We start from the raw sequence: 23331 nt of genomic DNA on the forward strand, positions 1-23331 counted from the left end.
ATGTAGAACATGGTGGTGGTGTTGTCGGTGAAGATCCTCACCACCTTGCCCTTGAGGGACGGAAGAAAGGACCTGAGGGCCCAAAACACGGAGCTCCAGGACGTTGATATGGAGGGACTTCTCCGTAGGAAGCCAAAGGCCTCTCGCGTGCAGATTTTCGGTGTGTGCTCCCCACCCTTCCAAGGAGGCATCCGTGGTCACTGTCTCCTGGTGGCCGGGGGTCTGGAAGTCCATGCCCGCCGTCAGATGCGCGCGGGTGCCCCACCACCGGATCGCTCGTCGGAAACTATCGTCGAGTGTGATCCTCTCCTCGAAGCTGCCCGTCGTCTGGATCCAGCGCGCGTCCAGGAACTCCTGCAACGGGCGCATCCGGAGCCTGCACAGGCTGATAAGATAAATGCAAGAAGACATCATTCCGAGGAGGGACTTGATGGACCTCACCCTGGCCGCGTCCGCAACCAGGATCTGCTGCACCTTGCCCAAGATGGCCCTCTCCTTTCCTCCGACGGAGAGGCCAGAAGCGACACCGTGTCGAGCTTCGCTCCCAGAAACAGTGCGTCTTGCGCGGGCACCAGGTGTGACTTGGCGTAGTTTATGGAGAATCCCAGGTCTGTGAGTATTTGGACGGTCCTTGCCGTGTGCTCCACGGCAAGCTCCTTCGTCTTTGCTCGGATGAGCCAGTCGTCCAGGTAGGGGTAGACGTGGATCCCCCCCCTGGCGCAGCTGCGCAGCCACCGGTGCGAGGCACTTGGTGAACACCCTGGGTGCCGACCTCAACCAGAAGAGAAGGGCTCTGAACTGGTAGTGACGCCCTTGGACCACGAACCTGAGAAACTTTCGGTGTCCCTTTAGGATGGGAATATGGAAGTAGGCATCCTCCAAATCCAACGACGACAGGAAATCGCCCTCCTCCAGTTGACCCAGGACGTGTTGGAGGGTGACCATCCGGAACTTCTGTGCCTTGATGAATTTGTTCAGTCTTCGTAGGTCCAGGATGGGACGCCATCCTCCAGTCTTCTTCACGAGGAAGTATCTTGAGTAAACTCCGGAGCCCCGAAGCCTCTTTGGGACGAGCTCGATGGCGCCCTTCTTGAGCATCGCCTTAACCTCCAAGAGAAGTTGCGGGACGTGATGTTCTTTTTCCTGGTCACAGCGGGGACGCGCGGGCACCTCTTTAGAAACTCGAGCGCGTGACCCTGAGCTAGGGCGTCCAGCACCCAACGGTCGGTGGAGATGGACTCCCACACGCTGACGAAGCTCGCCAGCCGGCCTCCCACCGGGGTGCTTCGGTGGGGGCCCGACCCCATGGCCGGTTCAGTCCTGCTTCGACAAGGCTTTGCCGCCTTGTCCTCCTTGGCGACGACGGCGGGGTCCGCCTGACTTGCCTCGTCCCCTGTAAGCTTCCTGTGACGACGAACGGGCCACTTGATGGTAGGTGGAAAATCCGCCGCCGGAACCTTTGGAGGCACCCTGTTTGCCTCTGCCGCTCCGAAAGGGCGGCCGCCGTTGCTGGAGAACCCCAAGAGCCCGGGCCGTCTCCGTGTCTGCCTTGATGGCTTGAAGGGAATCGTCGACTGTTTTCCCAAACAGGTTGTTTCCGTCGAACGGCATGTCCAAGACTCTGGTCTGCACGTCCTGACGGAAGTCAGTAGCCTTGAGCCATCCACGCCGCCTAAGGCACACGCCGTTGCCCAACTGGCGAAATCCAGTGTCAGCGATGTCCGTCGCAATCGTAATGGCGTCGTCCGACGCCACCTCTCCTTCCTGCAAGATCTCTAGGGCTTCCGCCCTCTTGTCGTCTGGCAGGAAGTCCAGCAGGGGGGCCAGTTTGTACCACAGCTCCCTGTTGTAGCGGGCTACGATAGCCAAGGCGTTGGCCGCCTTAATCATCGTCGCTGCCGACGAGATGACACTGCGTCCCATCGTGTCTAATTTCTTTCCCTCGCCGTCCGGCGGGGAGGTCGACCTAGAGGCCGCGCCCCCCCCGCTTTCTTCCTGGCCGCCGCGGAGACGACCGACTCCGGGGTCGGCTGTGCCCGAAGGCACAAGGGGGCCGCGTCCGGGACCCGGTACTTCTTCTCGTACCGATCCCTTCTAGCCGGCGTTGTGGATGGGTTCTTGAGGACGGCGAGGCCCTCATCCCAAATATCGTCCAGTAGAGGTACAGCGAGGACCGTCTTCCTCTTGGCCTCGCGCCGTTGATAAAGAAAACCTTCCTTCTTCTCTTCCGGGCAGAGCTGGAAAAGCTCGGATGCCCTGGCGATCATGGAGTGAAACGATCCAATCTTGTCGGGCGGGGAAGCCCGGGTGGGAGGTGACGACGGGAGATCCTCATCGTAAACCTTGTCGTCCGTACCCGTCGCGGCCGTGTCAGTCCCAGTATCATCCCCACGTGCCATGGACGGGGAGGAGGGCTGAACAGGGCGCGATGGCTGAAAAGGAGGTGGAGGATGAATCCTCCTTCTCTTAGGGTGAGGGCTCCCAGAAGGGCCTGGCTCCAGGTCCCCCGTCGGGAGCGGTTCCTCCGTTGGTGGTAACGGCAGTCTCGTCCTTATCTCCGAGCATAAGGACTGTATAGCCAACAAAATGACCGCCGAGTTGTCTTGCGGCACTGGTTGAGGGGAGTCCGACGGGCGGTCAGGAGCCCCGTCGGCACCCTCGACGTTCTCGTCGTCTCCTACGTCGGGGTCCCTCCCGACGGGCTGGTCTTCTTCCACGCCAACGCTGTGGCTTAAGACTTCGATCAGCTCCTCCTCATAGGTTGAGGCCGAATCCACGACGACCTACTGCCCCCCCTTTTTCTTCTCCGTCGGAGGTTTCACGGGGGTCCTGTCGATGGGCATGAAAGAGGACTCCCTCCGCGGTGGCAGGGAGACTCTGGGCCCCGAGGTCGCCACCACTGGTGTAGCCTCCACAGGCTGAGCCAGGGCTGCCGCGACAGTTTCGATAGAGGCCTTGGCCGGATGGATTAAGGCTTTCACCACCTTAGGTGCACTCACCGCCTTCTCCTTGGGGCGGGGGGGGTCACCGCCTCGCTCCCCCTCCGATGGGGCCTTCGAGCTCGACTGGGGTCTCTCCAGGAGCTTTGCCGGGTGCTCGGCCTTCCTCTTACCCGAGCCAGAGCGTTGGCTCGTGGTTGATGGCGCCGGGGAGGATGCGCCTTGCCTGGCGCCCATAGAGCCCGACCGTTCGGCGCTCCCGGTGCCAGCGGACTCGCGTGCTTGGCCTTCTGTTGGACCCCCGTCACCGGGGCACCCTCAAAGGTCTTAGAAGACCGCTCAGACTTCTTCTTCTTCTTCTCGCCTGACGGGCTTTTCCCTTCCAGCCAGTTGGCGAGACGTTGATGGCGGTCCTTCATGGTCCGCTCCGACATATTGCCGCAAAACGCAGTGTCCTTCTCCACGTGCGTCTTGTCCTCATGTAGGCAGTAAAGACAAAGGGAGTGTTCGTCCTCCTTAAAGACATTCTGAAGCTGGCATCCAGGGCAGACCCTGAACAGCTTTCCGGGCGTCGAGCTTCCCTTCTCCTGGGCCATGTCCGAGATGGGCCCGAGAAACTTCTGGAGTCCTCCAAAAGCGTGGCTCGATGAAATCTTCACCCTTGAGGGGCGTAGACGAATCCGACACAGGTCCCCGTTGATCGGATGAAGAAACGGTGGAGCTTGAGGCTCTTTTGACCGAAAAAAGAGAAATTTTTTGTGAAAAAAACATGAAAAAATAGCACTAACGCTCGAGAGCAATAGCACGAGGATCCCAACACTTGAACGTGCTGTAAAAATCTGAAGATGGCTGCCAGAGGCGGTGCTTAGGTAGAGGGCAGTCATTGGCTGTGGTCAGTATGACGCAGAGATCAGTGATTGGTTACTACTACGAAAGACAGATCAGAAACGAAACTGATACTGATTTTTTCTTTACCGAGGATTCCCAGCCTGACGACGGGGAATATTCATGAGCATGTGAATCCATGCCAGACCCCATGCTGGAGAAGAGCAACTCCCAATCTGACTAGGCCCTCACTATGTCCCAGGCTACCTGTGCAAGTTTTGTACCTAATCTATGCCAAGTCCATCGAAATGTCATGGTGCAACTTTCCTGGCATCCAGGAGACCTGCTCGGAACTGGTCTCTCTTTTGTTGGCTGATGTCATAGAAGCAACAAGAGAAGTCAGTTTAGAGATTGTACCTGAAGCCTGTGAAACCGATGGGATGACCTATCTGGGAGCCATGAAAAATTCTCATAGTGGAGTTGAGATCATGAACACCAAAATCACGACAAAAGCAGTTCAACTTGTCCTAATGCACTTGTGCAGGTTGTCTGGATAGGACTGCATGTAGCCCCTGTATGTAGGGAGATTTCGGCAATTCTGACTCACAGATTCAAGCAAAATCCAAGAAATTCTTAGAATGTTACGGAATGTCTCCAGAAATCAATTGGTCACACAATATCTCACAGATCCAGTATCAATGTATCAGAGAAAACAACCCACCAGTCACTGATTAATAATCTTATCAGCTGGTAGATGCACGCCATAGGCCAGTAATTCAGTTTCAAAACAGGTGAAAGTTCTCCTGCAGGACAGGAACATAAAAGAATGAGAGAATCATTTGGGAGCAAAATACCTAGAATATTTTGTTTTTAAATCTATGGATTTCATATCCATTGTGTAAAGGGAGGTCCTTCACAAATACGCCAAGAACAATGGCTCGTGCCATCAAACAATCTTGGAGATACTACCAGGGATCGTTTTGGGGCCACGCATTGAGTTCCATCCAGGGCAAATACTCCTTGAGCTACAGACACAGCATAATAGCAACTCGAGGAAAAAAAGGCCACAGCACATGCTTTGGATATCAAGCATAATAGTTGAGAACCCTCAATTGTTGTGCCACAGCTATTCCCCCTATCTCATTCATCATTGTTGTATAGATATGAATAGATGGCAACAGATCATGCTCAATAGTGATATATGCTGTAATCGGTCACTCAATTTACAGATGTAGTTACATCCTCTAATTGGTCTAGAAGCCTCCGTCCATATGTACAACTTAAAGAGATCAGAAACAGAACAGGTATACAGTTCGGTTGAAACCAAAGCTCACTGGCCACTCCAAACAAAAAACCCAGCAATCCAACCACTAGACAAGATATCAAAAAGAAAGGAGTAATAAACCAAACAATACGCACCGTTCACAAAATGTTGAGCTCCAGTCCCAGGGTGCACTGGTCTCACATCGGGCCCAATCAGTGGTCTCCAGAAGACTTCCCATTCACCATTTTCCTGCCAAGACAGAAAAGACATCTTCAGCACCATGCTAATTTGTATGATGAGCACTTTAAGCGCACAAAGCTATCCTTTTTTAAACCAAATTAATGATATGTCAGTTAAGCTTGACTGGCGAGAGCAAAATAAAACCAATTACACACAACTGGTCTTTTAAATGGGCTAATTGCCTTTTCATTGTATCAAAATGGAAGACAGGCGTTGGTTAGCAATTCAACAGTTTTCTTGCTTTGCTGCAACTGGCTAGTTTCATGTCCCTCTCTTGGGAGTAGGCTTTTAGACCTCAGAATCTGTGCTGCTCATTTGCACTGTGAAAGGCTTATGCAAGGTAATATGCTATCCTATATGACCTTGCGGGTGTCCATCTATTTAAACATTCTCACAGGTACCTGAATATTCAGGGCCCGATTCATAGAATCCATCGCAGGAAAGGCGCAAGTGCCGCGCGCTGAGAAGGAGCGTGCGCCACGTGTGCACCAGCTATGGCGCAAACAAACAATTGCATGGCACGCGTATTCATGGATATCCCGAGGCATCACTAGCCGTAGCGCAAGGAACATCAAGCAACGCCAGTAACGCCCTCACACGCAGTAAAAAGCCAGTGAAATGCCCAACATGGCACAAGCCACCACGCCATCCCTGGTCCAGCATGCAGCCCACACCCCCAGCCAAGTCGTGTTTAAACTCGGTGTGTCCAGGGTACGCACAGAGTTTCAACGCGATTCGGCTGGGGTCTGTCCGGGGTACGCGCTCAGTTTCCACATGATTTGACTGTGGTGCATCTGGGGTACATGCTGAGTTTCCACGCGATTCGACTGGGGTGCGCCCGGGGTACACGCTGAGTTACACGGGGTACGCGCTACGTTTCCACACAATTTGGCTGGGGCGCGTCCGGGGTACACGCCGAGTTACCCGGGGTACGCGCTACGTTTCCATGCGATTTGGCTAGAGTGCGGTCTGGGGTACACGCTGAGTTTCCACGCGATTACTCCATCCGCACACCAGCCAAATCGCGTGGAAACTCAGTGCGTACCCCAGACCGCACCCCAGCCAAATCGTGTGGAAACTCTGCGAGACACGCACAAATCCACTAGAAGCTGACCCCTCCTGACGGGACAGCCACACACCAGCTCACATAACCTGTGACCATACCCTGCAGGCAACCCACACCAAATGGGGATTCCCCCCCCCCCCCATCACCCGTGACCACACCCCCACAGGCAGCCCACACCACATCGGACCCAGCCCCCATCCCCTGTGACCACATCCCACATCACATGGGACCCCGCCCCCATCACCGTGACCACACCCCACACCACATGGGACCCCGCCCCCATCACCCGTGAACACACCCCACAGGCAGCCCACACCACATGGGACCCCGCCCCCATCACCCATGACCACACCCCACAGGTAGCCCACACCACATGAGACCCACCCCTCCCCCCTCATCACCCCTAACCACACCCCGCAGGCAGAACGCACCACATGGGACCCCCCCGCCCCATCACCCGTGACCACACCCCCACAGGCACCCCTCACCACATGGGACCCCTCCCATCCCGCGACCACACCCCGCAGGCAGCCCACACCACATGGGACCAAGCCCCCATCCCCCGTGACCATACCCCGCAGGCAGCCCACATCACATGGGACCTCCCCCATTACCTATGACAGCAACCTGCAGACAGGCCCCGCCTCATGTCCAACCCGCCCCCCCCCCCCCCCCCAACACTTGTGACGGCATACTACATGCATCTCCCGCCTCATGTCTGTTAGGCAGCAACATGTGCAGTTCCCTTAGGGACCACTGCAAAAAGTTTAAAATTACAGGAGTTGGCAGTAAACCCAATTGGTTGCAGTCTGCACCACTCAGATTTACCTGGTAGCTGTGGCTGAGCAGTCAGACTTCTCTCAATATAGAGTATACACAATAGGGCTAAAAATACAGTCGTACAAAGAAACACTGACCAGAGCTTTGGTATAAAAGTATATCATTATTTATTTAAAAACACACCTGTAAAAATACACCGGCACTAATATGTCAAGCAAGTTCAAACACAGTCACTATAAGTATATACACCTCCCTAGTTAATTATTCGACAAGTCTAGGTTAAGACACCACTTATTTAGCAAAACAGAGGTGAGCGCGTAACCGAAAATGGCACTCCAATAATTTGTTTAAAAAAGGGAGAGAAAAGGCAGAAATAGGAAAAACACACAGTACCAACACTTTTAAGGAACCACAGCAAGTCAAGAAAGGCAGGGTCTTCTGTATAGCAAAATGTTCATAGGCAGGCCCACTCTTGGAGAGCAAGGCGGAATGTGCCCAAGATCACACAGTGGAAATGCACTCAAAGTCTTTGCAGGAAAGTCAAAAAGATGTTGGATCAAGTCAGAAAGATAATGTTAACAGGTCTGAGGTCACCCCAGGATAAAGTGTCAAGGATTTACGGGACACCTTGGACAGTCTGTTGCAAGGGAGAACAGGCGGGACACAGTACCTGAAATGGTGAGAAAGCTCCAGCGGGGGTAGTTCCTGGCAGCGTTTGCAAGTCGGAGCTTCGTCCAGGGGAAGAGAGGATCTCAACGTGGAGGAAAGCTGGAGGTCGTTGCACTGCCAGGGAAGAAACCAGCCGCGGAGTTTCCCGGTTAAAAGGTACTACCCTTTTATTCGCAGTAGTGTTGAAGCATGGCTATCCGGCCGCCGGGGTGCTTGGCACGGGCGATTCGACTACGAGGCGATCCAGGAAGACGAAAAAGGCAAACTGGTTGGTCCCACCAGCTCAAAGGGAAGAAGACACTCCTGGAAGAAGATCTCCTCTGTCGTCGGGAAAGTGGCGAGTTTCGTACAGCAGGGCTCAACCTGTGGTGTCGTCGTTGTAGATGGCTCAGCTTCTCCCCTCTTCGGATTCTTTAGGTCCTGTGGCAACTTCTGACGTTCCAGTCCCCAAAGCCCTGCTTTTATGCAGCAAAACCTCCATTCATCAGCCTAGCTGTCACTCAAACATGCTAAGTGGTGAGCCGGGCGGTTCACCACTGGGTCAATCACACAAGAGTGCGACTTGAGTTGCCAAGGCAACTCAGTCCAGGGTGCCTAATCCCCCCCTCCCACACATCCTGTTGACCCCAGACAGAGTAGCACCATTTGGAGGGCTTCTGTGGAGAAGCCCGCCAAAAAGTGGAACAAAGGGCTCGACTTGGGTTAGCGTTTCAGAGGCGAACACAAACGCCATTTTAAAACCGAGTCCTGGCAAAAAGACCCAGATTTGCAAAATGAAAAAACATTGTACAGGAATTAAAAAAAATCTAAGTGAAATAGGAGGTCCATGTCCATAAATGAATATCCAAATGAAAACAAAAATTTAAAGAAAACCAATCGAACACAAAAGGATCCAAAAATATGTTAACTTTTCACAAATATGAGGGGTCCATTGGCCCAAACGTATGATGAAAACGTAAAACATTCCTGAAAAATTGAATAAAACACTATATACAAAAAGTGGAGCACAGTCCAAAAACTCAAAAAAAGGGAAAAACAAATGAAACTTACACCTAAATAACTATATATAATGGCAGCAGGCTAGTCCTGCTCCTCACCATGCTCCCCCATAGTCTCTGCCAGGGAATCATCGAACACTGCGTCCACTTCCACTAGGCGAGCCTCTGCTTCCCCCTTGAGGTCTTGCAGGGACTCCAACATGCTCCTCTCAAACTCCATGCAAGTCTCCTCGAGGACCTGAGCCCGCCTCTCTGCCCAACACAGTGAAATCCCCGCCACGGCCATGGCGAGTCTAGCCTCCCTTGCCCGCTGCCGCTCTGCCCCGATCTGCTGGCCCAAACGCTCCAACACGGAAGACATCCTTGTTGTAAGGTCCACGGTTGCCTCCTGATGGTCGATACCTACCTCTCTGCCATTGAAAGCCCAGAGTCCTGTAGCCTCCTACCCCGAGCCTGCAGCTGCCAAATCGCCCGCTGCCCCATGCCTCAAGGACAGCCTCCGTGATGATCTCAACCCCCGGAGCCGTCGTGCACGTGCCCTGCTCCTTGGTGCCTGCTCTTCCTCCATTGCCAAAGCTCCCGTCGCCGGCTGGATCTGCGTGACCACCACCTTGGCTGATCCAACTTCGACTCCTGACTCTGGCTGTGATGTGATCTCCACCAGACCGGCCTCCAGGGTTGGGAAAGGTAGACAGGGAGTCCTGGTGGTATCTGGGTCGGAAGAAGACCAGGGCACAGAGGCGGAAGACGAGGAGGGGGGGTCACATAAGTGGCCAGCCCACGCAACCATTGCAAGACCAGGAAATGTGCTAGCCAGTTCAAGAGACGGCAGACCTCATTGTGATGATGTGCAAGTCCCCGATTGGCAGCCTGCACATCATCACGGATGGAGCCTGTCCGCCTCATGACACCGGCTAGCACAGGTTCCACCCTGTCTCGAATGGCGACATCTGCAGGTATTGGTGTTTCCGTTTGCGTGGAAACATCCGCCACCTGCAGATGGGTCCGACCTGAGGCATGCCCGCAGGTGCATACTGATGCAGTCGCAGTCCCAGGGGCAGGAGTAGGCACAGGCCCCTCCATGGCAACCTGCACTGCCTCCTGACCCTGAACTGCAGCAGTCACACCCACATCATCACCCCCGCCGGGCCCCATGGGCTGGGCTGATGCGGCCTACTCCTCCTCCTCCTCCCCTGCCAACCTGGATGCCTCCTCACCGTCTTCCGGAGTGTCTTGCCCCTGTGCGGGCTCACCTGTCCCTCCCACTGCCGAGGAGTCCACGACCACCTTCGCCCTCTTGGACCTATCCTCAGCAGCTGGGGCCGTTGGCTCGGACGCAGCACCTGTTCCCTCGCTCCCTGAAGACGACAGTACCTGAGAGTGTGACTGGGCCTTGCGTCTGTGCCTGGTGGAGGCATCCCTGCTGCCTTCCTCCACAGCGCCTTTTACGCCCTCTCCATCCATCCATGACACGCTTGTTGTCAGTGGTCAACCGGCCCCGGCGCCCCTCTTGGTCCATGCCAGCCTTGACAAGGCGCGGGACCTTGTTGCGGGTCCTGGCTTTGAAGTCCTCCTAGCGCTTGTGGACATAGATGTAGTCACGGGGTGCCACCCCCTCCGCGTTGATGGCACCCACGATGTCCGTCCAGATCTTTATCCGTCCTTTGTTTCCAACTCAAATGGTCCAGAGAAGAGGGCATGATAATGCACCAGGAATTGCTACACCAGGATGTCAACTTCCCTGGCTGAGAAGCTGAGAGCCCTCTGCGTCGCTGCTGGGGGGTTACCACTTGCCTTAGATGTTGCTGCAGACATGGCAACCCCCGACGCAGGTGCGGGTGAGCAAGGTGGTCCTGGTGCTGGGCTGTGGAGCATTGGTCTGGCACGTTGGGAGTTTTCGGGATCAGCCGGTGTGGTCAAAGATCAAAAGACAAGAGCTCTGGCAATGGCTGTACAGAAGGCACCAAAATTGCAAGGCACGCAAGCAGCAGGCACACACAGTGGGCAGGCAGCAGCAGATGGTTTGTAGGAGGCAGCTCGGGGCACTTGGAGGCAGGTAAATTGGCTGGTAGCGAGGAGCGTGAGTCTTCTGTGTTACTCACGTGGCCAGCAGAAACAGAGTGACTCTGCACAAGCGGAAACAGCATGTAAGCGTGAAATCAGAGGAAAGGCCTGAAACAAGTAACTTACGTGACACGCGCTGAACGCTGGGCGTGGCGTTCAAAATCGGGATGAAGTAGTGCGTAGGAGAGCATCACACGCTTGCCAAGTTATAGCGGACGGACGTGTGGACTTCGTTCCCACGCGATCTCTTCACTGCGTGCAAGCCTCTTGTTTTGGTGGGGGATTGCCTCCACACACGCGCTTGCACTTTTGAGGCCGACTGTGAGTTTTATACGCATTTTGCATTCTATGGGTGCCCCTGTGTTTCACGTAACCCCTTATTTAACATCACTGTAGCTTACGTGTCCTTCAAGTACGTATTTCTTGTTTTGCTGGGTGCCACAGCGTACTGCGTTAGGTTTTTCCTTTACACGTGGCTGCCGAGGGGTCTCATACAGGTATGTTTCATATTTGGGGTGCCTGTGTGTTACACGGCCCGTTAATTCTTTCCCCAGGGTTTACATCAAGACTTGCTGGGTCACACTGGTACGTTTGACATCACGTACACTGCCCCCTCACTCAAATTGCCCAGGACAATCGATAGCTGCACCTCCCACAGCACCAATCCATCTGTGCCATGACTGGGAGGGCAACTAGTGGGAAGGGAGGCAAAGGTGGCCGGGGTGGCTGAGGTGCCCAAGGTGGCAGAGGTGCACGGACCGGTGCAGGGAGAGCTATACCCCCCACCCAACAGGGTCAGGAAGCTGTAGGGGCAGCTGTAGCAATTACCACCCAGCCTCCGGGTCACCCAGCCAGGCCTGCGGTGCTCCCCACTCCGGTCCACGGAGACGCAGGGGGAGATGCTATCCGTGCATCGAAGGGGAAGGGACATGCTGTGCAGCGTCATGGCACCGGCACCCAGGTACAGCCACCTGCAAGGGCACCTACAGTCACACCATCAGTGTGTGATGTCAAAGCCAAGGCCACCAGTGCTCCAGCCCCTACTGACCCAAGTGGTGCCAGCCACTCGGGGTCTGCACAACCTCGCAAGAAGGCAAAGCGTGCAGTAGGCAAACAGGCTCAGTCCCAAGGCATGGCACAGGAGACCTACAGGTCGAGGAAGAGGAGCTTTAGTGATTAGGAGCTCCAGGTCCTTGTGAACTACGTGCAGGAACACAAACAACATGCTTGTGCGGGCAGGGAGCACACCTCCATATGGCCCACTGGCAGTGTGTTGCTGATCTCATTAACGCCTTGGGCCATGAGAGGCACTCAGCTTCTGACGCAATGAAGCGTTGGTATGACCTCTGGCGCCGAGCCAAAGATGAAATGGGTGCCAACTACGCCTCTACTCTGGTGACTGGAGGTTGGTCACCTCGAGAGGATGAACACCACACTCCACAAAAGGAGATCATAGATGCTATGATTGATGTGGAGCAGATCCAAGGCATGGGAGACCTGCCAAATAATGAGGCAATGTCTGGTGAGTGGTGATGCATGTGTGTCCAGGACATGTGCATGTTGCTTTGATTAAGTGTGATTGTCTGGCAGTTCTGGCTGCATTTGCATGACTGCAATGGGTGAACCATGTCATGGTGGACTGAGACGTTATTGTTGTCCTGCAGACTGCATCTGCACAATGTGCTGCACACCATGACAAACCCCATCACTCCTTCCATGTCACTCTGCCAGGCTCTCTTGGCCCTCTTCCTGCACCAACCTGTGATGGCGGATAACCTGTGAGAATCTTGCACTCCACACTCGCCTTTTCTCCGCACATCTCTGACGTCTCTGAGAGGTCACCCTGCCAGCTGCACCTACTCAGGGGTATTCTTCCTTTCCTCTCATTCCCCCAGTAGCTCACTGTCTCAAAAGGATTGGCCATACCTATGGTGGGGTACTGCAACGGCCTCTACCAAGATTTCTGTGCCTCTACTCTCTTCTCTCTGCAGCTCATCCCGACCTGGACTGTGAGGATTGTCCTTTTGTCTTGGTGCCAGGTATTGTATCTCCTACAGTGATGGCGGCACTGGCTCCCAGTGGCTACGATTGTTCATTTCCAATCGCTGTGCATTGGCCACAGGGCCTTATGGTTCCTGGTGCCGCAGTGTCTCCAACTCCATCTTCCCAATTTGCTTCCTACTCATGGTCTCTGATCATCCCTTTCCTACTCCCTCAGCGTCAGTTACTTCTCATAGCAATTATTTGGTGGTTAATGTCCATCTTTGGCTGGGGCCTCCCTCTGGTACAGCCTCCCTGCCTCAATGGAACTGGAGGTGGACTTCTCCGTGTCTGGAGGCACTTCTGAGGCTTCCTTGTGTGTTGTGCTTGCTCTACCTCCTCTCCCCCTCCTGGAGTCCTGGATGACCGAGAATGTACTAGTCACCTGGCCACACTCTGATCTCCGACACGGGCCTCTGAGCCACCAGTTGTAACCATGCACTGCCTCCCTGCCATCCCCCACACTCAGTGGCTTTTTACTCTATCCCTACAACCCTCTGGCAGCAATTGACACCTGATGTCTACACATACACTTTACCAGCCCGCTGAATTTTCATTGCCGATTATGCACTTGTATTTCATTGGTATGCCATTACCATGTACTGCACTGCCAACTCCCACTTCCAACCCAAGGTCTCACCTTCACCATGCCTATTCACTCGTGTGATGTCAATGTGACCTGGCCTCATGGGGTGGGTGTGCCTGGCTTCACTCTATTCCACCACCCTTGCATCGTAGCACTGTGTGACACTTGTGTGTATTGAGTTTGTGATTTACATGTCATGTCACATCCATTGCACATGGCTCTGGGACAGTAGTCAGTAAGCTCCATGTCGTGCAGTATTACAGTTCAGGCATGGCTATGGTACGTGGCATATGTGTCTTTACATCTGTGATGTTGGTTTATGAACTATGCCAGTCAGGTGCTCATGTGTGTAGCAGGTGCTATGCACCATGCACTACATGTTGTATTTAGACCTTCCACACACATCCATGGCTGCTTTCATGCTAACCTTCACTTGCATTGACACTGAGTATGTGCAGGAGTTTGTGACATGGCAGGTTGATGTGTTGCATGGCGACATTGTGATGCCTATATGCCTATATGTGAGGGCTATGCTATTTACATGGCTCTTCATGCATTTCTTTTGTCCATGTGCAGGTGATGAGGCACTGGATGCAGAGGACGTGGTAGAGGAGGAACAGGATACGGAGCCACGACCAACCACCAGTGGAGGACGTGGTGTGGTAGCCAATGAAGATCCACTGGTGCTACAGGCAATCCTGGCACCTGACTCAGTCTGAGTCCACCTCCGAGGAAGCCTTTAGCTCTGGTGGTGAAACAGATATGGGAATCTCAGTGCCGTTGCATCCCAAACGTCTGGAGGAGGGGGAATGGGGGGGAACAACCCCTCACAGGGCCAATCAGTGTCGGTACGTCAGTCTGTGGTGGTTACGGTTGCAGGGTCACACTCCACAGTATTAACTCCTATTCCTGGGGAGCTGATCAAGGGAGGGATGCAGTCCTGCAGCCACAGACGGTGTCATCACATCAAAGGCCAGGTACCCTTGGACCAGGCAGGCATGGGGTACGCCAATGCGGTGGCCGTGTGTTAGCTGGCGATACTGTGTGGGAGCAGTCCATGTATGCTGTTGCACAGCAACAGGCTGCTTCATGAGATGTTGGCTCAGGGCATGGATAGGGTGGCCAATTCCAGGATACCCCCAGCAAGACAGGTGGAGCAGCAGACATTGCGGTCCACATGCCGCTCACACAGGCTGAACATGGTGGCCAGCAGCAGGAGCCGATGGGCAGAACTGAGGGCTCTGCGCGCATCCTTGGCTGCAGAGGGTCGGGCCAACAGGGAAGCTCTGAGGTCAGAGTATAGGTCCCTCAGGATTACACAGAGTGCACTCGAGGCATCCAGCAGGAGACTGTCTGAACAGCAGATGCAAATGATGACTTATACCATCACAGAGGAACTGTGTGCATCCCGTGAGGTGTTGCATGGAGACCTCCGAGCCATCATATTGCAGATGCAAGCATCTCAGTCCTGCATGGCCACTGCCATGGAGGACCAAACCAGGGCTATACATGGTGATCCTCCCTTAACACGACCACATTCTGATGTAACACCAGAGGGTGGCGACAGGTCTCCCGATCCTGCTAGCCGTGCGGCCCATTAACCCATGGAGGTTTTTATTTACATCCACACATGTTGGTGATGACGTGCACCCTGAACCTCCTTCCTAATGGGTGGGGACCCCCCGGCCCCCTGGCCCTCCATGGGCATTTTTGATTTTTTAAAAGTATGTTTTGTTAATCTATTGTGCATTTATGTGACCGTGTGTTGCTTTGTGGGGCAGCCAAGAGCATCCACTGTATATTCCAGCTGGACCCATGCAGGCTTGTCTCGTGTTGGTATCCTCCTTGTTTGTGCCTTTGGGTCCAGACACTTATGCCACTCCTGCTTCCCCTTTCCATGGGTTTGCAAGGAGTGCAGCCTGTAAAAGTAACTTACACAGTGGCATTGGGCTTCCATTCCATCTGTGGGCAGTCTCAAGTCCGACCTGTGTATACACCCATAGTGGGATTCATGATTGTTTGTCCAGTGCATGTTTAGCATCCCTCTTTTTGTACATTGAGATCCATCCTTTGTTCATGTTCCATCTTCATGTCTTGGCTTGACGATCTACATTATTGCTAGCCTTCCTGCTGTTTCCACTTCCCTGCACCCTTTGGTTAGCATTGCCACATGAATTTACTAGGGTGGCATGTGCAAGTCACGACACATTGAGGCACATGTGCTATTATGTATGGCCACGGTCAGACGGATTCACTCTTGGGTCCTGCGTTTCTGGTATGTTGTACTGGACAATTGTTGTTGCTGTGTACATTATTAGATTGATGAGTGAGAGTGAGTTAATTCAGGACTTGTTTCGTTGATTGTTGGGCGCTTTGTGACAGTGGTGTTGTGTTGGCCATTTATTTCTCAGTTTGGACATTGCATGCCATGGCATAGTGTGTCAACCAGATGATTTGAAGTGTGGGAGGGTTTAGGTGACATACCAGCATTTGGATGTGTACTTTCTCATGGTGTTAGTGGCATAATCCATCTTCCATGTGTACGTTTTGTGCACAACTGATTTTTAGTACTAAGGGATGCATGCAATTTAACACTTCCAAGGACACATTCTCTGTGTGTTTAGGTTGCGACATATGATTGTCCCTTTGTCATCATCGATTGTCACCTGGAATGTACCAGGGCTGTGTGCAGTTCGCAGGGGTTGGATTTTAGGTGAAATATTGTGCCACAAGCTGGGTTCGGGCAGCCTCGCCATGTGCCCTTTCCCCTCCTATGCACAGCCGCCGTGCATGTGGTTGGGGATGTGGGAGCACCATGTCTACTGGTATGCCACGTCGTGTTGCAACGTTGTGCAGGACACATGCTGCTACGATGAACCTGCACACTACTGGTGGTGCATATAGTAGCTCACCACCAGAGTGATCAAGGGAGTGGAAGCGTGACTTTAGCACTCAGAATGTGCACCCCACTATGCCGCTAGTTGCAATATGGGCTGCGTTGTATCTTACCTGGGGTGGTGTGGTTCCGTATTGGCATCATCATGTAGGTGCTCCGAGGGTAGGCACTGTCCCCTGTGGAGGTGAGATGGGTTGTCCATGGTGTGGTTTTGTCTGTGTGAGACATGCATGCATTTGCAGGGCCATTAGTACTCACCAATGAGTCATGTGTTGCCATGCCTCCCAGCTTCCAGGGCCCAGTGTAGGGGTGACATTCTGAATATGAAACTATCATGGGTGGACCCCGGATAGTTGTCATTTACAGAGGCAATGATTCCCTTGGCATCACATACAACCTGCACATTGATGGAATGCCAGTGCTTGCGATAGATGTGCTCCGTGGCCCTGGGTGGAGGTTGGGCCACATGGGTGCAATCGATGGCACCAAGCACTTTAGGGAAGTGCACCACCCCGTAAAAGTCCTGGACCACGGCCTGCCCTTCGGCAGGTGTTCTGGGCATGTATATGTGCCTGCGGACTGAGGGGCGTACAGTTATGATTGCAAACATCTGGTGTAGGCAGCGTGACTGTGTGGCCTGTGAGACACCCCCGATTATGGCAGTTGTCTGCTGAAATGACCCAGTGGCCAAAAAATGCAGTACATTGAGCACCTTTTCCAAGGGGCTCAGTGCTTGGGAGCACAGGGTGGGTGATGTGAGGTCTTCTTCCCACTCCATGACCAGGTCCAATATGATATGAGGTGGAAACCTAGACCTGCCATAGACCTGGTCATCAGGCATCCCAAAAAGGATGGTGCTGGATAAAAAAAAAAAAATGCATACCCTGGCTATCCTCCTCCTCCTTCTGTGGTGTCGCACAATCACGGCTGAGAATCATAGCTGTATACGCGCGTTGGCTTTTGCGCACACTTTTTATGCATTGTTTTTAGTGCGCGGGGACGACTATGCCAGCTTTCGCGTGGCGGACGTTTCCGGATTAGCGCATCTTTTTTCACACGCCGGAGAGCCCTGTTCATTTCCCTGAATACGTGTTGTTAAGCACGCGTGTGGGCGTTGAAAGTATTTTACTGTGGTACTTCCCACGCAACACCCACATTTACGCTTGTTGTTCCCCATTCCATGTGTTCCAGCCACTTTTTAGATGACTTTGCTGGGCGTCTCATGCAAGACGTTCATGCAAGACGTTCGAGGTGTTGCAGTGACGTGTTGGACCCGCGCAGATTCAGCACAAGTCTCCGGTAAACCATACGCAATGTGTTCCATGAAACATCCTCCTTGCAACTCTGGGTTGTTCTATTCCAGTCTTTACATTATCTGTCTCTCTTGCTCCTCACAGGGGTAGATTGCCTCAACCTCATGTCCAGAATTATTCTTCTTGCATCTGGCAAGTGTAGTATTCAGTATATATATATGTCCCATATATTTCCGTTCTCTGCCATAGCAATACATCATGGCGCTGTAGTACATCCTTTATATTATAAAATGCTTCACCTAGCACAGGTGTCCCGACATGCAAGCTACGCTCCATCATGTCTCTCTGGACTTAAACGAGAACAGCTGCACCTAGGTTGTGTATTATTGTGCCACCACTTGTTAAGTGACTTCAATTCAGCAATCCCACTAAGTCAGTGCCATGTCTGGGATTGCTCAAGGGAAGCCCTTATTTATATATTTTCATGACAAGTTATAATCTGGATGATGAACCCTTGTATAACGCCCCTCTCTTTGAATCCCCCCTGACCCCACTGAGCCAAGAAGTAGGTTTGTTTTGCAAATTGAAAAGGTTTATTTGAAAAATTAAACAATAAATATATATCAAACTTTTATAAATAAATTGATTATTGATAACACTTGTGAATATGAGCAGTAATCAGCAATAGGTAATCCTACAGTAGCACAGTTCTTGGTTACTTATGAATAAGAACAGAGGACTAAGGTAGCAGAGAATGCTTTATATGGTTCAAGGAAATGCAAGGTGGAAAATAATGCAGTACAGAAATAACTGGTAGGGTTTCACAAGAGATGATGTGTTCACTTTTCCCCCTGGTGGCAATTCACTCCCCCCTATGCAATAGACGATGGAAGGGAGAGCACACAGTCTTCAAGAATACCAACAAAAACGCAATACAAAGTTCCAATTCCCCCCCAGCAAGCTGAGAGCACCAGGGATGATTTTTAAACACAGGCCCAAAATACTTTAATGTGGTGGCAATGAAGTGAAAAATATGCTAAAAATGCTTTTAATTCCCTCTAGAGGTTCAGGCCAGCCCTATCAATGATTCAGGGATGGTTATCAGGTTGAAAACGGAATTCCGTAATGGAAGCAAAAGACAAATATTTTTACACATGGCTGAAATGAAGCAAAATGTCAAATCGCGGCAATTTAGTCGCGTGCGTCGAGCACAATTACGGAGGAACTATAAGGAGTAGGAAGTCGGCTTGTTGGAAAGCTTAGAATCTCAGCTTTAAAACAAAAGTTAAATCTCGCTTCTATCACTAACGGTTCAAGAGATACGGACGATTTTGTGAAGGTAGTTTTTCAGAAATTAAATAATGATTCAAAATGGCAAAATGACACTTTACAGGTTTAAAATCGGAGAAGCAACACACAATTCTTATGATGCAGTTCTGGAAAGGTTCAAATGTTTTGAATCAGATTGTTTTAAGCTAAGAGATTGGTTTTGCACAGTTCTGGCTAAGTACTCCCACTACGAATTTGAAATAGCCATGAGGGTCTGGTCAGCAGGTTAGACTGGTCTCCGGGCGGGTGTTTCTGAAGTCACAGCTCCCTGGTTCAGCTCTGCTCTGCACTGCACTTCACCGCGGTCTGGATCTCTGGTTCTGGTCGCTCTGGTTCTGATCTGGTCTGTGGTTCTGCTGTCGGCACTTCTTTCTGGGTCTGCTACCGGTTCTGGCAAAAGTTCTTGGCAAAGAATTCAACAGCTCGCCCGGCTGTAGAATAGTTTGGTTGGATTGCTGGATTCTGAAGGCCTGCTCAAAAAGGATTTAGCTGGTGGTCCAGGCCTCTCTGCATGAAGTTCTGGAGTGAAGTTCTGGAGTTCTCCGTCAGCGTGCTGCGCAGGAATTCAGTTGAAGGTTGGAAAATGAATGTCCCTGTCTGGCTTCCAGTGGCTCTTTTTATGTCTTTTGAAAATGGGTGTGGATGCTAACCTTCTTTGCCCAACCCACTCACGATTTGATAGGTCAAGGATTTCTCTTTGACCTGATTTGAGAAGGGAGCAGTGAGTCAGAGTCTTACAGTCTATTGAAGAAACGCCCCTTTGCTTTTACCTTAGAAAATCCTTTTCATAACTAAACGTATTTCCCAGATACACAAGTGGTTGACATTACATGTACAGATTGCAGATGACATTAAAAAATGACAACTTATTTTCATTTTTAGTTGGTTTACCAATATCGGACGTTTACCAAAAATGGCAAATGTACACCGCCTTTCTACACATATTCCAGTAAATTTTCATTTTTCTAGCATGAACCCCGTGTCTGCAATCTCCATAATTCATGAGGTTTTGCCCCAGAACATGGTACAGAGTTCTAACACCTCTTAAAATGTGCACAGAAAAATCACAAGAATAATGATTTTAATTATATAATTTTGACAAGTCTGTACTATGAATTATCCATCTTTTTAGAATTATGCTCTGGCCCAGAGGGGTGTGGTTTCCCAAAGCACATGGTGGAATTTCTGGTTTGTCCACTTCCTCCAACTCAAGTTGCTCACAGATGCAGCGCCCCTCCCATTTCCTTCCAAGAGGAAGCCATTTACGACCCCCCCTAATTTAACATTTGCCTGGGCCAAGGAAGGCTCATTGTTCAGTTTCCTGAAGTCCCCAGGTGCCACTCCTCTAATTCAATCAGAGAGGTGTCATCTCCTTTTGGCAGGGGCAGCAGAATGCAGCCAGGCCTGGGAACACAGCTGCTGATCAAGTGTGAACTCCTGTCAGGGGGCAGTTGTCAGGCAGAATTCAATCTCTTTAAGCCAGGCTTCAGCTAAATGTCACTTTGGTTCCCAGTTTTCTACATTCAAACCAAACTTGCAATTTTTACACATGCAGCTAGAACACTGATTCTAAGTTCAGAGCTATGACATTTAAATAATTGCAACCTATGTGACACTCAAAAGAACAAGTCACTCCTTACCTGGTAACGTTCTTTCGATGGGATGTTCCTCCGACGTATTCCTGATCTATGATATTTGTATCTCCAGCTTGCTGGCCTCGGAAAAAAAACATTTCCCAGTAGAGGGCGCTGTGCGTCGACGTCCGTCGAGTAGGTGTTCCTCGACAGCCACCGTATCGACGTCGATGCCATCATGCCTATAAATGGCCACGCGCAGCGTCCGTTGCTCAGTTCCGTTTTTCTGCGCTTCGTGTGCCTTGGAATACCGTTGCTCCGTTCGTCAGTCGAAATATATTCATATTTCCTCGAGAAAACCGACTCGTACTCTATGGCTTCCTCCTCCGACCCGATGACTCCTCGGTCTGGGTTTTCAAAAAATGCCGAGACTGTGGGAAGAAAATGTCGCTGACAGATCCTCACAGGATCTGTTTGTGGTGTCTGGGAATCGAACACCAGTGTTAGGAGTGAGAGGAATGCCTATCCATGACGGCGAAAGCCTTGAAGGAGCGTAAGGGGAAGCTCGAGAGAGGTAAGTCAGTTTTAACTTCCTCGAAAGTTTCCGCGGTAGAGTCGAGACATTCGTCTCCTCACCGTCGAAAGCATTCTCGGTCTAGGTCTCGAAGTGGCTCCCACCACTCGTCGAGGTCTAGACACTCAAAAAAGAGATGTAGAAGATCTCCTTTGTCGTCGTCTTCTACTTCCCCTGAAAGAGCCCCACAAAACACAGCTCTCAGGCTGAGTGGGAGGAATTCAGAAAAAAGATGCTAAGCGACTTCGAGAAAGCGGCCTCGACCCCCTCGAAGTCAGCTGAGGGTGATACCCCGGGTGAAAAGCCCATAAAATCTAAACGCCGCGAGTCGGAGCACCCGGCGAAAGAGTCGACCCGAAAGCGCCATGAGCCATCGGGAAGTAAAGCATCTTCTACGCCATCGTCGAAAGCCCCTTTGAAGCATAGATCGGCACCATCGACGCCGTTATCGAAGGGTTCTTTGACGCATCCGTCGACGCCGATAAAAGAAAAACCCACGGCTACTACACAGCCAACGGTTGCACCAAGAGCCTCTGACACGACGTCGAGCGTCGTCGACATCCTCGAGCAGGATTCCGAGTTCTTCGAGACCTTTTCCAGTTGTTTCCTTTGTCAGCGCCTTCGAGGATTTTTACATCGGCGTCGACGACATCGACCTTTTCAAGGCCACTGATGATGGCTCCCTCTGCTTTAGAGATGGGTTTTATACCATTTCACAGGCCAGAGCATCCCCCTTAACTTCAATTTATGAAGCAAGGGAAGATTCTGATCAAGAAAGGCCTTTTGGGCTGCAGAGGACCACATCACCTGAACCAGAGACTTTTGCCTCTGAGGAAAGAAGGTTGAAAGACCTTCAGGATGCATTACTGGAAGCAAGTGGCCTAGACACTTCCCCCGAAGTGGAATTTGTCAATCCAGACCCAGGGGAACATGCTGAAACCCCTTATAGAACCCTAATGTCAAGAATTATGGAGTTCATGGGTTGGTCTGCGCCTTCACCTGTTTTTCAACAGGATGACCTCACAGATATTCTGGATAAAGGTCCACAGGAGGATCCTGTGGTTCCCTTTCATTCTGCTTTACAAAGAAAGATTTTAACTAACTGGGAAACTCCTGAATTTGTCCCTGCGGTTAACAAGAAGTTGTCAGCGAAATATAGGGTATCTGCTGATGACCCTGAATACCTATCTAAGCACCCTACTCCAGAGAGTCTGGTGGTCCAGGCTGCAACTTCATCAGGCAGAACATCTGCATACCCCACTGCTCCACAGGAAAGGGATGATAAAAAATATGATGCCATGGCTAAGAAAGTCTTCTCAGCCTGTACTTGTACGCTCGCTAGGTTCAGCCACACTCTTTGAGAGTGTGCTTCATCAGCGGCTGACTGCCTCCAGGAAGGAGAAGAAAGGGACACATTTTTAAATATCATCAGAGATGGTAAAGATGCAATGTGTGAGTCCCTTCAAACTGGCATTGATTCTGCTGACAGTATCAGCAGGGCCATGGCGGAAAGTACCACAATCCGTAGGCATGCGTGGTTGAGAAAGTCCGGCTTTGCTTCTGACGTACAGGCCAGACTTTTGAATATGCCCTTTGACGGCTCTTCCCTGTTTGGTAAGAAGGCGGATGACAGTTTGGAAAAACTGCAAACATATAAAGCAGCAGCCAAGTCACTAGGAGCTGCAATCCGCCGTCCCTCAGGATCCTCTTGGAGAGAAGGTCCTTTCGCTATTATTTCTCATATGGAAGAGGCAATGGACGGCCGGCTGAAAGAGGCCAAGGAAAATTTACCTGTGGTGGACGGGGTAGAGGAAAGAAAGCCGCATCAGCAGGAGCCGATTTACCTTCGGCAACTGCATCAGCCGCTCCCAAACCACTCTGAGGTCTCCCATCACAAGACACCTGTAGGTGGCAGGTTAACTCACCATCTGACGGAATGGCAGGCTATTACGTCAGATGCTTGGGCATTGGAGACAGTTGCCCAAGGTTACTGCCTGCCTTTTCTACGCATCCCTCAGAGCCATCCACCGGGGATCAGCTCTCTGAAAGTGCCGGATCCGCTCCTCTTGCAGGAAATTGTAGACCTGCTAGAGAAAGGTGCCATAGAACCGGTACATGTAGCGGACAGGAACAAGAGCTGGTACTCCCCCCTACTTTCTCATACCAAAGAAAGACGGAGGACTGAGACCCATCTTGGACTTAAGAGAATTGAACAAGTTCCTCAGGAAGGACAA

General features: G+C 51.7%; 1 protein-coding gene across 7 annotated transcripts in view; it reads right to left on the minus strand.

The window, feature by feature from the left end:
• USP21 (ubiquitin specific peptidase 21) overlaps nt 1-23331 on the minus strand; it is a 1008218-nt gene that overhangs the window by 779794 nt on the left and 205093 nt on the right. For all 7 annotated transcript variants that reach the window (XM_069604671.1, XM_069604661.1, XM_069604666.1 and 4 more), the window contains one exon: nt 5184-5277. In XM_069604671.1, the coding sequence (XP_069460772.1) occupies nt 5184-5266 (83 nt within the window). In that variant the 5' untranslated portion in view covers nt 5267-5277. The remainder of the gene's footprint in view (nt 1-5183; nt 5278-23331) is intronic.

This window comes from Ambystoma mexicanum, chromosome 1p (genome assembly GCF_040938575.1).
Source record: "Ambystoma mexicanum isolate Mex_15411 chromosome 1p, UKY_AmexF1_1, whole genome shotgun sequence".
Classification (NCBI taxonomy): Eukaryota; Metazoa; Chordata; class Amphibia; order Caudata; family Ambystomatidae; genus Ambystoma; species Ambystoma mexicanum.